This window comes from Dryobates pubescens, chromosome 5 (genome assembly GCF_014839835.1).
Source record: "Dryobates pubescens isolate bDryPub1 chromosome 5, bDryPub1.pri, whole genome shotgun sequence".
NCBI classification, from domain to species: Eukaryota; Metazoa; Chordata; class Aves; order Piciformes; family Picidae; genus Dryobates; species Dryobates pubescens.
Window position 1 is genome coordinate 6,461,083 of NC_071616.1, and position 16,178 is coordinate 6,477,260.

General features: G+C 45.4%; 1 protein-coding gene across 1 annotated transcript in view; it reads right to left on the reverse strand.

Moving 5' to 3' along the window:
* LTK (leukocyte receptor tyrosine kinase) overlaps positions 1-16,178 on the reverse strand; it is a 117,426-nt gene that overhangs the window by 25,318 nt on the left and 75,930 nt on the right. Inside the window, exons 11-16 of the mRNA XM_054162149.1 lie at positions 13,216-13,310; positions 8,143-8,244; positions 4,942-5,119; positions 4,270-4,420; positions 1,115-1,246; positions 408-564 (exon numbers count right to left, since the gene is read on the reverse strand). Of these exons, the coding sequence (XP_054018124.1) occupies positions 408-564; positions 1,115-1,246; positions 4,270-4,420; positions 4,942-5,119; positions 8,143-8,244; positions 13,216-13,310 (815 nt within the window). The remainder of the gene's footprint in view (positions 1-407; positions 565-1,114; positions 1,247-4,269; positions 4,421-4,941; positions 5,120-8,142; positions 8,245-13,215; positions 13,311-16,178) is intronic.

The window sequence follows — 16,178 nt, forward strand, 5'->3', positions numbered from 1 at the left end:
GGGGAGGTGGTAGAGTCATCATCATTGGAGGTGTTCAGGAGGAGACTTGATAGGGTGCTTGGTGCCATGGGTTAGTTGTTTAGGTGGTGTTGGATTGGTTGATAGGTTGGATGTGATGATCTTGAAGGTCTCTTCCAACCTGGTTTATTCTATTCTATTCTAAAAGAGAGGAGTCCAGCTATGGAATAGCCTTCACTGGAGCACTTGTCACTTGTCCTACGCATTCTCTTTTATCTGGTGACACGGCACATGAGAAGACTCCTGTCATAGACTACCAACATCTTTCTAACAACTACTGCCACAGAAAACCTCCCAAATATCAAAAAGAAGCCCCACATTTGGTGCCTACAGCACAATGCATGTGCTCAGTCATCTGCTTCAGACCTTGTGTGGTTCTAGTGTCTCACCTGCTGCCCCAGTCCTCCCACTGACTCCAGGTACCGTGGTGCTGTTCTCATACTGCTCCAAGGGTACATCATCCAGGGGGCTGTCCTGAGCCTTCAGGTAGGCTTTTCCTCCTCCTCCTGCTGCGATGAGCAAAGGTTCGAAAATCCCATTCTTCTGCTGGAAAACCCCCCATCAAACATCAGAAAAACTTCACATCCCTTGGATATGTGAACTCACACAAACTTGTCAGAAAGCACAAAGACATCCCAAAGAAGAGAGGCCCAAGGCCAGGGTGATGCTACTGACTGCTTCCTAACTTCATTACAAAAACGTTTTACGTCACGTTCCTGTGTGCAAGAGTAACTCTTTAAGGGAACACCAAGGTTTAGGGATTAGTTCTTTGGTGTAGGCCTATTGCCAGTATTAATGGGGGATCCTGGTGTGATTCCCAGACCTGAGCCATCAGGAACCTAGAAACCAGTTCAGCTAGCTTAGTGACAAATGTGATTAGGGAAATGGAAAGATATAAAGAATTCAAGTGAAAAAGGCAAGAAAGCAAAGGGAGACAAAAGGTGGGGAAAGGAAGGAAAGAGAAGGAGAGAGAGGGAGACTCTTGCCTTCATCACATTCTTTTTAAGAAGTGACTATCAGATGCCATGGTTGACAGTGGAAGCCAGTTACTCTGCTGGACACTGCTCAGGCCAGGAGGCAAAAAGGAAGCACTTACTCTAAAGATGTAGGTTGCACCTCCTCCACCCCCACCTCCTCCAGCCCATTCCTTCAGGTCCTTGTTGTTTTTGTAATCCTCTTCAATGAGAGATGACTCCCCTAAGCAGATCTTCTGGGTTTCAGGATTGCTCTGAAGGCAAACAAGAGATGCACAAGATCAGCCAAGTCCAATTCCTGAGTGTTATCTGCACATCTCAGTACAGCAATATTGTATTGTTTGTGGTGTGTATCAGGCACATAAAAATCAGCATGTGTATCATCTTTGTGGGAAGTGAACTCTTCTACAAGGACTTACAGCTGTCTGTTACCTCTGATCTGCAAACTCACATTACACATGCAAGTGAAAATAATAATGCTCACCAATAAAACCCCACCCAAAGCAAACCAGCAATAACTCCTTGCTGGTATCACACAATTCATATTTAGAACTAATTATACCCAAGAGCATTAAAATGTGGGTTGAGGCAATCCCAGGCACAAATCCAGGCTGGGCAGGGACTGGCTGGAAAGCAGCCCTGAGGAGAGAGACTTGGGGGTGCTGGTGGATGAGAAGCTCAACAGGAGCTCTCAGTGTGCACTTGCAGCCCAGAAAGCCAATCAGATCCTGGGCTGCAGCAAGAGAAGTGTGGCCAGCAGGGCAAGGGAGGTGATTCTCCCCCTCTGCTCAGCTCTGGGGAGACCCCACCTGGAGTACTGCCTCCAGTTCTGGAGCCCCTATTACAAGAGGGATCTGGAGGTGCTGGAAGGTGTCCAGAGAAGGGCCACGAGGATGAGCAGAGGGCTGGAGCACCTCTCCTGTGAGGACAGACTGAAGGAGTTGGGGCTGTTCAGTCTGGAGAAGAGAAGGCTCCAAGGTGACCTCATGGTGGCCTTCCAGTATCTGAAGGGGGCCTACAAGAAGGCTGGGGAGGGACTTCTTAGGATCTCAGGTAGTGATAGGACTAGAGGGAATGGAATGAAGCTGGAGGTGGGGAGATTCAGGCTGGAGGTGAGGAGGAAGTTCTTCCCCATGAGAGTGGTGAAGCCCTGGAATGGATTGTCCAGGGAGGTGGTTGAGGCCCCATCCCTGGAGGTGTTTAAGCCCAGGCTGGATGAGGCTCTGGCCAGCCTGATCTAGTGTGGGGTGTCCCTGCCCATAGCAGGGGGGTTGGAACTAGATGATCCTTGTGGTCCCTTCCAACCCTGACTGATTCTGTGAACTATGGATTACTTCTCAGAAGTGGATTACTGCTGTATTTCTTGGTATTTCTCAAAGTCATCAATGCAAAAAGAAAAAGCAGACAGAGATGAGCTGCATTTAGTTCAGGGTGATGTACACCTTGGAGGAAAAATCTGGAGCCTCAGCTTCCTATCCCTGCTAAACAGTAGAGAACACTGAAAAGGCTGAAAAAGTGAAGTGTCTTTGGCTGCCTTAGATTTTACTTTTGTTTTTAAATTCTTCTTTTTGTGACATTGAATTCCACAAGTTTCAATGACTGTCTATCTGCTCAGATGATGAACTCTGTCTCAAGCTGCACCAGGGGAAGTTTAGGCTTGAGGTCAGGAGAAAGCTAGTCACAGAGAGAGTTGTTAGCCATTGGAATGTGCTGCCCAGGGAGGTGGTGGAGTCGCCATCCCTGGAGGTGTTCAAAAAGGAACTGGATGTGGCACTTGAAGCCATGGTTTAGTAGTCATGAGGTGTTGGGTGACAGGTTGGACTTGATGATCTTTGAGGTCTTTTCCAACCTTAATTGATTCTATGATTTTGGACTATGTTGCCTCAGTGCAGGTGAAATCCCTACTTGTTTGTGTCATGTAATGTATCCAGGCCAGAACTGTGCTGCCAATTTTCCCAACTGTGTCCTTTCATTCACAGAAGAGGAGAAATGATGACAAGGTGCATGAGGACCATGGAAAAGCAACTGGGGTAAATCTAGGGAGACAGAACAAGCTGGGAGCTGCAGAACCTCTTCAGAGGAAGGAAAGCAAACATTAGTTACCCAACATATAGGATCATCAGAATTTCCAAAGCCAAAGAAAGCTGGGCTTTGGAAGTGAGAAAAAAAAGGAAGAGAAACTTTTTCCAGCAGTGCCTGCCAGTTAGTGCTGAGTTATACTTTGCAATTTGGAGAGCAAGTCATAAAATGTAAGGACAATGTGACCTAAGGCTAGGGAGTGCACTGCAAAGGGAACCACAGGCACACAAATGTATGTTTTATTTAGATAGATACGATCCTTCCACTATCTAAAGAGAAGAAAGGCTGGGTTTAGAATCTGATGCAGTATTTGGGTAAGGGGCTTGGGTTAGATGACCCTTAAAGGTCTGTTTCAACCCAAACCATTCTATGACGAGGCATCACGTGCTCTGGGCAAGGTAAATGGTAGCTTTGAATGGCTACAAGAACAGTGTGTGCATCCCAAAACTCAGCTGTCTGAGGGGAAAAGAAGCAGCTTCGTTCCTGGGCAGGTGCTGATAGATCACACTTGTGTAAAGAGGTGATACCAAAGAATTCATGCTGAAAAGAAGAAGATTTTGAGCCTAAATGATGAGAGGTCTTTCAAACCATTTGGTCTGGCGGTAGAGGACACATATATAAGGATTTGGGTCATCAGCTTCTGTTTCTCCTAAGTGGGTTTTCGGTTGTGACAAATGCCTAATTCAGGGGCCTCTGCAGTTAGTGGGAAGTTCTGCGCTGGTTTTGGATTCAGGCTTTAGTCTCTAAGCTTCAAGAGCCTCTAACAGAGTGCAGCCACAACGCAGCTGGATGCTTCCATAAATAACAGTGAATTATCTGAAATCCTGGCAGACAGAAAGAAACCTAAGCTCTGGAAAAATAAGGGAAGGAGCACACAACTTTCACCTACTGGCTCCCTGCTTAAAATAAGCAGAAGGAAGCTCATGAAGAATTTCTTTCGACCATTAAGAGCTAAAAGGAAAGTTCCTATGGACTTCATCTTTGTGCATTCTGGGATTGTTTTTCTTTTTAGAGTTCCTTACTGGTTTTTTTTTCAGATTCTTTCTAACCTGTTTTATTGGCTCTTCTCAGTCTCCTCACTGGATTTCCTTGCTGAATCTGGGATTTCTAACATTTATGACTGAAACCCAAGCCACCCACTGAATCTCATTGGATCGTATCTGCAAAGCCTCTGTCCACGTGCTCATGCAGCCCTCACCCCAGGGCAGGCATCCTCCCCCTGCTGCCCCACTAAGATGTACAGCAGCTCGTCTTTCTCCAGCTGGAAGGTGGCAGAGATGAAGACCCCATGGGACCTCTTATTGTGGTTTTTGGCTCCCTTTCCCCCAGCTGCTCCATAGGCAGAAATCCTGTAAGAAAACACAAGTAAAGAGACAAATCTCACACTTCTCACCCCCAAAGCAACTCCATCTGCAAGTTCTCCCTGGCCTGCACTTCCAAATAGTCATGACTTCAGAGCAGGCTCCCCTGCTACAACATCTCACAGCTATTCTTTGTCTGGGACCCATGTACCTAGGCTGCTTAAGAGGACAGACGAATTCTATACCAGAGCACTGGAGACAAGAAGCTTCAGGAACAAATAGCATCAGTTAATATAGCCAAATCCAGAGGACCAAGATTTCAGAACTGAAATGATAGCTACAATTCCATTTCACTGCATGCCCACACTCTCTCCTCTCTTCTCTTCTGATCTCTTTTAAGTCATCACTCCACGTTTTCATGTTCAGCACAGATCCCCACAGCTAGAACTCCTACCTTTCTCTTACTTCACTGCCCCCTCCCTCCACTCACACTCCACTCACACCTGCTGAAACTCAACAAAGAGAAGCAGGTAAAGGTGGCTGCCTCACCAGCACATGCTGAGACTCACCTGTATCGGTTTGTGGCTGGCACTCTCCAGACCTGCACTCCCCGGAGCCTGCCCTCTTTCTCCACAGTCACAGACACATTGCTGTTCCTGTAGGCACTGTCACACTGAGCTTGAGTTGGCCCGTGTGGACCACTGGCACCACACGTTGTGAACCACCAGAGAACAACAGATGTGTCCCCTGTGACCAAAAAAGCAAGAGTTGGGGCACATGTATGCTTCCCTTTATTCCTCAGACATGACAAAACTCACATCATTGGTTGATAAATAAACATAATCTGTAATTGCTTCTGTGATTGGTTTTTATGCAGGCTATTAACTGAGAGTGTGATAAGGCTTTCTTAATTTGTGTGCCAACATGTAACTAAAACTGTTTAGTAAGACAAATGATCTTTTGCAAATTTGCCTCCTCCCTGAGGGTGTTCAAGGCCAGGTTGGATGAGGCCTCGAGCAGCCAAGTCTACTTGAGAGGCATCCCTGCCCATGGCAGGCAAGTTGGAGTGGAGAATCTCTGAGGTCCCTTCCAACCTCAGCCATTCTCTGACTCTATAACTTTACAGCTCAAAGAACTATATAATTAAAGGGCAAGTGTCATTGAAAGAAAAAGCTGTTCCTGATGATGTCTTTCCTCAATGATCCTTCAATTTCCAAATTGCTGTTATTATTGTTGTTCACAAAGAGCATTCATGATTTGTATATAAAAAAACCAGATGATCAAGAGACAGACTGTTGCAGCAGTGTATGCTACACTGCTTTAGAGGCTTTAAAACTCAATACCTCTATCTGAGCACATTCTTCTTATTATAATCATACCCAAAAAATTGCTTAGACATGCATTTACAATGTTGAGAACTGGAAAACCAGTACCTGTTAAAGTTAAATGTATGTTTAATGCATCTCCCTCGTAACACAATCCACCTCTAATTATATGATCACAGATTACTTACATTATCACAGTTTTATCCTAGTCATAGCACAGTTAGTGCTGTTTAAGTCACTGTTTGCTTTTCTCCCCCTCTCACCATATTTTCCATGCAGTATTTAATAAATCATGAACTGCAGATAAATGCCATCACTTGGGGAAAGGGGAGGAGGATGGGACTTCTGAGAAGGGGGTTAACCAAGTGACATTATGCATTTTCTCTTCCCCATGCAGGCATGAAGTAGGGAGACACTATTCAACTTCTCAGATAGAACTTAAGCATATATACAGAACTAGGGGTTGAAAACCTCTGCCATTACAGCCAGTCACCATCCATGAAACATGGGGGAAGTTTTAACTGACAGGTCTTGGGGCTTGCACCAGAACCCTGTGGATGTACCAGCAGTCAGAACAGCCTCTTGCTACTTTCAACAGGGGCCCTTTTCCTCCAAGCAAATTTTTTTCTGGCTCTCATTAAGCATTGTTATTTTGTTTCCACAACAATGCAGCAGATAATCATGCCCTCTGTTTCACAACTTGTGCCCAAGACTTAGACATATCCATCTTGTCTGGTGAACGAGATAGGGCCTAAGAATACCTATCATCCAACACCGCCTAATCAACTAAACCAAGCACCCTATCAAGTCTCCTCCTAAACACCTCCAGTGATGGTGACTCCACCACCTCCTCAGGCAGCCCATTCCAATGGGCAATCACTCTCTCTGTGTAAAACTTCCTCCTAACCTCCAGCCTAAACCTCCCCTGGTGCAACCTGAGACTGTGTCCTCTTGTTCTGGTGCTGGTTGCCTGGGAGAAGAGTCCAACCTCTGCCTGTCTACAACCTCCCTTCAGGTAGTTGTAGACAGCAAGAAGGTCACCCCTGAGTCTCCTCTTCTCCAGGCTAAGCAACCCCAGCTCCCTCAGCCTCTCCTCATGGGGCTTGTGTTCCAGGCCCCTTGCCAACTTCGTTGCCCTTCTCAGGACACGCTCCAGCAAGTCAACCTCCTTCCTAAACTGAGGGGCCCAGAACTGGACACAGTACTCGAGGTGCAGCCTAACCAGTGCAGTGTACAGGGGCAGAATGACCTCTCTGCTCCTGATGGCCAAGCAAGAAGTTCTTCGTAGAAGGAGTGATTGGCCATTGGAATGTGCTGCCCAGGGAGGTGGTGGAGTCACCGTCCCTGGAGGTGTTCAAAAAGTGATTGGACGTGGCACTTGAAGCCATGGTTTAGTTAGTCATGAGGTGTTGGATGATAGGTTGGTCTTGATGATCTCTGAGGTCTTTTCCAACCTTATTGATTCTATGAATACAACTACTCAACTACATACCAGAAAACTGTATGATGCAGGGCATGCACGAAGGCCAGAGTCAGAAGCAGAACTGTTTAAGAGCTCAGTTATTAAGATAGTAGTAAAAATCACAAATCCTGAAAAGAAAAATTCTAACCTTGTTTAAAGGAAAAGCAAACAAACCTTTCTGACACAGGGAAGTCACCCTGTGCACACACAGCTGGCTCGTTGGGGTAGAGCATTAGCTACATCACAGAAATCTCTGTCTCTGTCCCTTGAGCTAACACAAACTGAAGACAACACAGATTGTTACATTTCAGGTGGACACAGGCTTCAGGAGGTGGTGAAGTCACATCCAGATATTTGTTGGCAGCAAAGCATCCTGAAGTACAAAACCCTCTTCCTGAGGCTCTCCATTAGACAGCTTTTCTTGCCCACACAATTGTTACCTGTCCTCCAGAACAGCAATCACTATGGGTATCAGTAAACTGGTGCCCAGTGTCCCCTGTTCCAGTGTTTCATCCAATTCTTCCCCTCAGTGGATTTCCAGACGCTCACTTACTTCCCCTTCCTAGATCTTCATCTTTAGACCCATACTCTCCGCTCATTAGATTCAGCTCCACTGCTCATTAAGTCCCAGTAGATCACTTCTATCTCCAGCTTTCTGTACTTTGCATTCCTGACCTGGCTTTCATGAACTCCAGATTTCAGTCATGCAGCTTCTGGTTTTACTTAAATCTTCTTCACTTAAAGACTCTGCTTTTCTTTGAAGAGGTGGTTTAATAGAGCACTATTTAAGGACTGGCGAGTTAGGCTCCAGCAAACTGCTGCCCTATAGCCAAACAGAGACTACCTGAGATGGTCTCCACATCACTGGGACAGATTATATTTAGTTGCTCTACTGCTATTGTGCAGGCAGATCACACACAGGAGATGAGAAAGGAGCCACCTTTTGTAGCCAAGAGACAGGTTTTTGGCACTGAATCACATACCTGGGAGGGAGGGCTCCTCCAGAGGGTTCAGAAGATGCTCATCCAGGATATTAACCTCCCGTGGGTACTGGCGCTTCCTACCAGCTTGATTCGGTTGCCTTCCTGTAACAGTTTGTAGAATAAATGAGGCAGATGAAAGGAAGGTAGAAAAGAGAGATGGAAAATGTAAAGATCACATGAATAAACCAAGTACAATCATGAAGAATTAAAAAAACCCCAAACAGCTACCAACCTTGGGCAAACCAGATATTTTAAACCATCATAAACTATCATTATTCTTTTGGGCCCATGCCTTGGGTTACCTACTTGTGCTGAAGTCAGTAGGTCTTTGCATGAACATATTATCCCATGCAGGATAAGCTCCTTAGCCAACAAATTGCACAAAAGGCTTTAGGAAAAGCATAGTGTGGGAGAACAGACACTGGGTATTGATGTTGTGCTGGCCAAAGGGAGAGGTGACAAGTCTGAATGGACAGATGAGCAGAGGTGTAAAGGAGAGTGATATCAAAAGTGGTTGTCTTTGATTCTGAATGGTGTCCTGGTAACAAAACCAACCTAACAGATTGCTCTCCTCCCAGCAACCAACTTTGAGCACCTCAGACCTTGCTTAGAGAATGAAATGCTAAACAAAATTACATGTCTCACTAATATATGCAGTTAAGGGAAAAAAACAACCACCAACATTTTTGAAAACACAGAGCAAAATGCTGTATTTCTGACCAGTGAAGCAGCCCATTACCAATCAGCCCCTTCTTAGAGGGGATGGTCTTCAAAGCAATTGCTGATCCAAAACATCTGAATGCACTGAGAACACCACACAACCAAAACTGCTTTACAACAGGAAAAGGTAAAAACTGAACCCTTGCCCTATAATCTAGAAGCATCCTGTTTCAATAGTTAAATTGCCCACTTCTATTTCTTTGATTGGAAAAATCTCTGCAAGAAAAAGGAGAGACTTCCTTCCATTTTATGAGCTCTCAGTTAATTTAATACTGAACATTTTTCATCAGTTGAAAAACGTTAGAAATATTTCAATTTGTTCCAGTTGTGAGAACCTAACAGCTGTTTGATGCTCTATTCAAAAGAGACTCACTCAGTTCCAGCTGGACAATTATCTCTGCTGCAAAGCCACTGCTCTAAATAGCGATAATTAACACCCTTGTTAGCTGTGTCAGAAAGGCCAAATAACTAATTGAAGCATGGAGACCTTGCAGAGCTTTTACTCCTGAGAATATTCCCCCCAGGTCTGACTGAAAGCACATTGATGGATGGAGGTAAAAGAAAGCTTTGTACTGACATGCTCTGTTCATCCTGAGATAGAGGACTTCAATGGATGGAGTTGTCAAGGCAGTGAAAAATGAAATTAAGCCCAAATAAATGAACCAGATCAAAGACAAGAAGGAAAATCAAATGAAAAAGACAATGCATGGCCAGAAAAGATGCTTGGTCTCCCAAGGCCTGCATTGAATTACAAATCCCAAAGGTCACAACAGTTTCAGATACTTAGAGACATACAAGAAGTCTGGTTATGTTTGCCAGAGTGAAGGAATGTAAATCACCCTCTGAAACAGAGAGTTGGTCTGTGTGTCTCTACGGAGTGTTTTGCAGCATCCCAACTGAGTATCCTAAGGCGATGCTTCATTTCCAAACAGCCTCTCCCCTTTCTCCAAATGCTATCAGACCCATCAGACCCCCAGAAAGTTTGTGACTCCTCTGGGCTCAGCAGCAGACAAGCTGCAAGACCAGCTGAGCATCACCCTGTCCACAGGAGCCATTACCTCTTAGAAGGCTGACACTTCATGCACGGTCAGACATGAAATTGTAAGGCTGCATTTTCTACCAACACGGTGCAGCCCTGGGAGCCAAGCACTGGTGTTCCAGAATATTTTAGCTTCCACTTCCTCCTCTGTCAGCACACGTGTTGATGGTAGATTAATGGAAGGGAGCAAGACTTAACTCATATTAAGGTGCACCCATGTCAGAAAAAACATGAAAAGCACAGGACTAATTTCTTCAGGATTTAGCTAATTCTGAAAAGAGAGAGAGGGGAGTGTGTAGGAGAAAGACAGGGTATCTCTTGCAGGCAAAGGGCTAAAGGAACTCCTATTTCTGTCTCTAGGAGTCACAGTAGTCCTGTGGCTGGGATTAATCAGTAAGGTGCTCCACAGGACCCTCAAAATGTGCTTGGTCTCCTCAGAGATTCCACCTTAGTGGTGAAGGTTAGACTACTCCTGGAAGCATCTCCACTTTATTCTGGAGTGGGATAGAGAACTAGGAAGCTGTGCCAGCTTCCCCCTTCCCCATCCCTTTGGCTGATCTCTTACATTTCTAGTCGGTCAACACCTTCTTAAATCACTGAAATGAGGCTTGAACCAGCCTCCACCATTTTTCCTCAAGCACAGAGACTGGCAGGTCAGCAGTATTTGGGTTGGGGACTCCAAAGACAAGACCTAGAAATGCACTATACAAAAGCTCCCTTTGGACAGTCTCACCATTTAAAAAGCAGTCTCCTGGGAAATTTTAAATGATACATAGAAGGAAATGTAATCCCCAGGCCAGGGCAGCAGAGTGCACTTTGTTAGGTCACGGACCTGTGATCTTGGAGCAATATGATGGTTGAAGCACCAAAAGATAATGGTAAAAGCAATGACCACCATACTTAAGTGGTGAGGAGGGCAGCAACCAGCCCTCTCTGTGCCACATTTTCATAGTTACACATTCAAAACTCAGACCTCTTCCTATGTAAGTGTAGGATGGTAGGTTGGACCCAATGATCTTGAAGGTCTCTTCCAACCTGGTCTATTCCATTCCATTCCATTCCATTCCATTCCATTCCATTCCATTCCATTCCATTCCATTCCATTCACTAGTTAACTAAAATGATAAAATGTCTGTCCCCTAAAAGTTCTCACAACAAGCCAAACATCCACCCTGTGACACTGTCTTACACAAGGAGAAGGTCTGAATTAGAAGCTGGTGTCATCTAACCCTTTTCACAGGGAATACATCTGTCACTGCCCAGGAGCTGCCATCCAAAGAATGGTCTGATTGGGTTTTTGTCCTTATTGATGTCCCCTGAGCTGCCCTCACTACCCACTTTATTCCTCCTAAATCTTACCAAATCCTCCTCCTTGATTTTGAGGTGTATACAAAACCTCACCTTCTTTCCCAGCCTGCAGACAGACAAGCAGTGCTTTCAGACTCTGCATTGGGTTTTGTAGAGCAATTTAGCTAGACAATTGAAATAAATGGAGAAAATAATATTTACATCCTAGCAAGCAGCAAACTCTTCCTTCCTGCCATACATCCTTCCTGCTGCCCTCATGCAAAGAATTCACTGCTCGGATCTTAATTGGCTCCATCTCTGACATTTGAAACCTCTCTTTGCCAGGGAGATATAATTTCATTACTGAAAACACAGCAGAGCTGCTGGGCTTCTCTGCAACCTAACCAAATTAAAGTCCTGAGAAGACAAATGCAAGGGGGTTGCTTGCAGAGGCGAGAAAACGTCAATTTGCAAAGAGGATTCAAGGAACAGAACAGCGGCGAGTGCAAGGCTTCCGAGAAACAGGCTTCCTCGTGATTCTTGCTTCTGCATGACCCACACGTCTCTGGGTCACACCTTCAGATGGGCTAAGTGCCAGCTGCTCCTGGACATCACTGCAGTTTATACTAATTGAGAATGAGGAGTAACTTACCAGTCTAATGGACAACATTGCTGCAGTGACACTTAACGCCCAACCTATTTGCCATAGGCTGCATCCTTGCACCAAGGCCAGCAAAGTATCTGTGGGTAAACTAGAGGCTGTGTTTGTTCTCAGGAGGACAGTAAACTCTAGCAGCTGGATGCACAAGAGCATCTGGAATCACCCCCTTCAGTTTTCTCAAAAGATTTGAAAATAAAGTGCTAGCATGGAGGCCCCAAAGTGCTTGGGAGCCAGGGGTGTAAAGTCGCTCAGAATGAGCTTTGTGGAAGGGTGGTTTCAGTGCCCACAAAATGAGAGAGAACAGGAGACTGAGTTAGACAAAGGTGAGAGGGAAAAGGGTCCTTTGTTGATGAACTTTTAACACATGTCCATTTTGACATAAGCCTTCCCTGATCTAGTTAAAGATGACTGCTTACTGCAGGGGGGTTGGACTAGATGACCATTAGAGGTCCCTTCCAACCCAGTGCATTCTATGATTCTGTGTTATGTTAGGCCACAGCTAACCTCTTCAGGACCATACTACTACCCAAAATGCTGATGTAATGTTGTGGTGACACACACAGAGTGGCACAGGACCACTGATGCACATTTTGGCTGCAACAGAAGTCAGAATTCAAGTGCTGCCTGTTCTCCAGTTCCTTTGAAACAGAGCATACAGGGTCTTTTCCCCAGGGACAAAAAACTAAGGCAGTGTCTAGTATCTGCATGTGGTTTAGAGTATCCAAACTCTTTTCACTTGTCTGTAAAGAAAATCCAGCTCTTGCCAGCATGCTTCAGAGGGTAGCATTGGCTTCATTTTTCAGTGGAATATATTGTCATTGGTCACATTTGCAATAATAAGACAAAGGAAAGCACATCTGTTACATCTCTGGCCATGACAGTTGATGTACCTCCTTGCAGGGTAAAACAAAATTGCTGCAACAATCTCAGCTTTACTGTCAGAGAGTCACTTTATTTCTTTTTCTTCCTTTGCTTCACTAAAATATGGTGACTTTCCCCTTCCATTTCAACAAATTCCCTTCAGCTATCAATTGCTAGGGTGCATAGGTCAGCAGGGACTGCTGAAGAGCAACGTGATGTAATCCTTCCCGTTTAGGGGCTGAGAAGCATGTCTAATGTTTCTTGCCAAGACACACAGGTCTTAACTGTGAGATACAGGATATCCCAGATCAGAGAGAAAAAGAGCACTAGGAGACTGACACTCTGTGAAATTGCCTCTACTTGCAGTCTTTGGTAGGTACTGTTAAAGCTAACATAAACAATCTGTGTGCACTGTGTGGGGAGAACAGAGCACGTGTATCCTGGGTCTGGGGGATGCTGATCCTACCCAAGTTCTTTAAGGAATGCTGCAACATTTGTGGCTCACCATTAGCAAAGCAGTCCAGTCCAAACGTGATATTGTCAATAGCAATGTCAGCTTGGGAATTCCAGCCCCAGGATGCCAGGAGTTGCAGCTGAAACCTTCACAATAAGACAGAAGTTTTAGTGAAGACAGGTAAAGGAGAAAAACAAAACAAAACAAACCCCAGCCCCCCAAAACTAAAAATACAATCTTCCCTTACCATCAAATCATGATTATTTAGAATGCTTCCTCCAGACAAGCCCTGCTGAGTAGCCACAAGGGGCTAATGGAAATCTTATCCCACATCAACAGTTAGCAAGCACCAACCAGCGCTCATACACTGCCATATTTCTTGAAGACCAAGAATGGGAGCCCTGCTTCCCTTGCTATCTGCACACACAGAAAGACAAGCTACTGTCCCTCACTACCAGTCATAAACAGACAATCATCCTGATCCAATATAAACAGGGAATGAGATATGCAGAAGGGAAGGGGAATAAAAAGAATCTCCTCCTTTCCATCTCTGAGGAGGTAGCCAGAGTAAAAATTGAACAGAACGACAGTGTCTAAATAGACAGGAATCTTGGGCCTGATCCTCAGCCAGTGTGACTCCACAAGCTGCCAGGACTTTATTTCAGCTGAAGGGCAGGACATTTTCAATGTATGCCTTTTAAACTTCTGCATTCTCAATGTCAATTAGCAGCTGATAACTCCCTGAAGTGTTCTCTTGCTGGGCTGTCTCACCTTTTCCTACTATGACCAGGTGTTTCGCTACTTATCTAGGAGGTCTGCCACGTCCCATGTGTGTTGCCACATTCTGAATTCACAAGGAAGGAAGAAAATGAGCTGGAGGCTCTCCTTCTAATGGGGAGGACTAAATTGTTTTTCATCAGATTTCAGAAACAAACAGATGTCTCCTGTCCAGCCCATTTACAGCTTATTAAAAGCATACGGAGAGGACCTCTTCTGCTGTCACTGGTGAAGTTCAAAGATGATTTATGAAAGATCAAGCACTGACCTGGCTAACACATTAATCATTCAGCTTGGGAACACACTTATCCCAAATTAGTGGCAATAAAGTATGTGTGTGCATTCCACCCACCAGCCAAATGTTGGTCCATACCCACAGTTGATGTAACGTTGCATAGCTGCATCAAAAATCTTTAGGGATAAGCTGCTTTTCTCCCAGCTCAGGAATGGTTCCTTGTGCTTAAATGAAATTCACAGCTACATGATCTCAGTGTCCTGGGAGCAAGTGTTGGTGCAGCAAATGCAAATTAGGGGTCTCTTGAATGGCCACGCTCTTAACTGTGGGGTTAGCAGGGAAAGTTGCTATTAAATGCCCTTCCCAGGGAAACTTGCCTCTTTATTAGCAAGTTTGGCAATACTTTAATATTTTCAGACCTTGCCCATTGCACAAGACAGCAATTCCTCCAGACATTGGATGGAAAGGGAAGTCACAGTACCCTGAGCCCAAGACTAGGGCACTTCTAGGACCCCCAGCCATAGACAGTGCACTGCAGCCATCCCTTACTTCAGGCACCCACATGGCAGGATACCCTTGATCAGGTCAATCTGCTGTGTCAGGTCCATGGAGTCTGAGCAGGAGAGGGTCCATGACACTGTGCTACAAGGCAGAGTTCTGCTCCAGCAGAGTACCAGCAGGAGCCTGGGGAATGATCCTCCACTCCCAGTGGAAGAGAACAGACACAAATGCTAGGCTCTGCATGCCTCTCCTTCCTCATAACTTCAGAAAAAGGGGAGGAATTTGCCTTTTGAACTCTGTGCTGTGTTAGCCAGAGGGGTTTCCAGTGTTCCTGCTCACTGAGCTCATTTTGCTGACTTTGCAGTATATTACACTTTCCAGCTCTCTGATGGCTGGTCTTTTGTCTGGCTTTCTTCTGAGAGCAGCCTTTTTTCCCCCTGTTTGTGTGAACCAAGAGAGCAAATCTGCCAGCTGATCACCAGTTTTCCCAACAGCTGGATGCCCTACTGGGAAGCTGATCAGCAAAATGCATAGTTTGTCTAACTTCTCCCCTAAGAAATAAATTTACTGGAGGAAGCTGTTACTAAAAACTGCTTCCATATCCCTTCTATGGAATATATAACCCTCCTCCTATCCACTAAGGCTTCTCCACTTCTGGCCCCAGCAAGTCAGAGTCACAGAAACATACAGGTTGGAAAAGACCCTCAGGATCACCAAGCCCAACCAATAACCCTACTCTACAAAGTTCACCCCTAAACTATAACTCCAAGCACCACATCCAAAACACCTTTAAACACTTCCAGGGTTGGTGACTCAATCATTCATGTCTAAAACTTTCCCTTGTATGATCTGTCCCTTCCCACCCACTTTGCTACTGGCTACCATCACTTCAAGGAAACAGGGAAAAATAAAGGCCTTTCATACAGCAAAAGGAGGACATGAGTTTCCTGAAGATTTAGGACACAGGGAAATGACATGCCAGCCCCAACTCTGTCCTAAAAAAATTCTCTAAGCACAGCATGGCTAGAGTTTGCATTGCCCAGAAAAGCTGTCAGCACCCAGTAATACACAGAAAAGTCATCCTTGTAGGAATGAAGGGGATGGGGGGCAAGGGGGGCAAGGGGGCAAGGGGGCAAGGGGGCAAGGGGGCAAGGGGGAAAGGGGGAAAGGGGGAAAAGGGGGAAAAGGGGGAAAAGGGGGAAAAGGGGGAAAAGGGGGAAAAGGGGGAAAAGGGGGAAAAGGGGGAAAGGGGGAAAGGGGGAAAGGGGGAAAGGGGGAAAGGGGGAAAGGGGGAAAGGGGGAAAGGGGGAAAGGGATGGGGAGGTTCGGAGAGGAGAGGTTCAGTTCGGTTCGGAGAGGAGAGGTTCGGCGAGGAGAGGAGAAGAGGAATAGTTTGGAGAAGAATAGTTTGGAGAAGAATAGTTTGGAGAAGAATAGTTTGGAGAAGAATAGTTTGTGGAAGACCTTTGAGATCATCAAGTCCAACCCATCATCCAACACC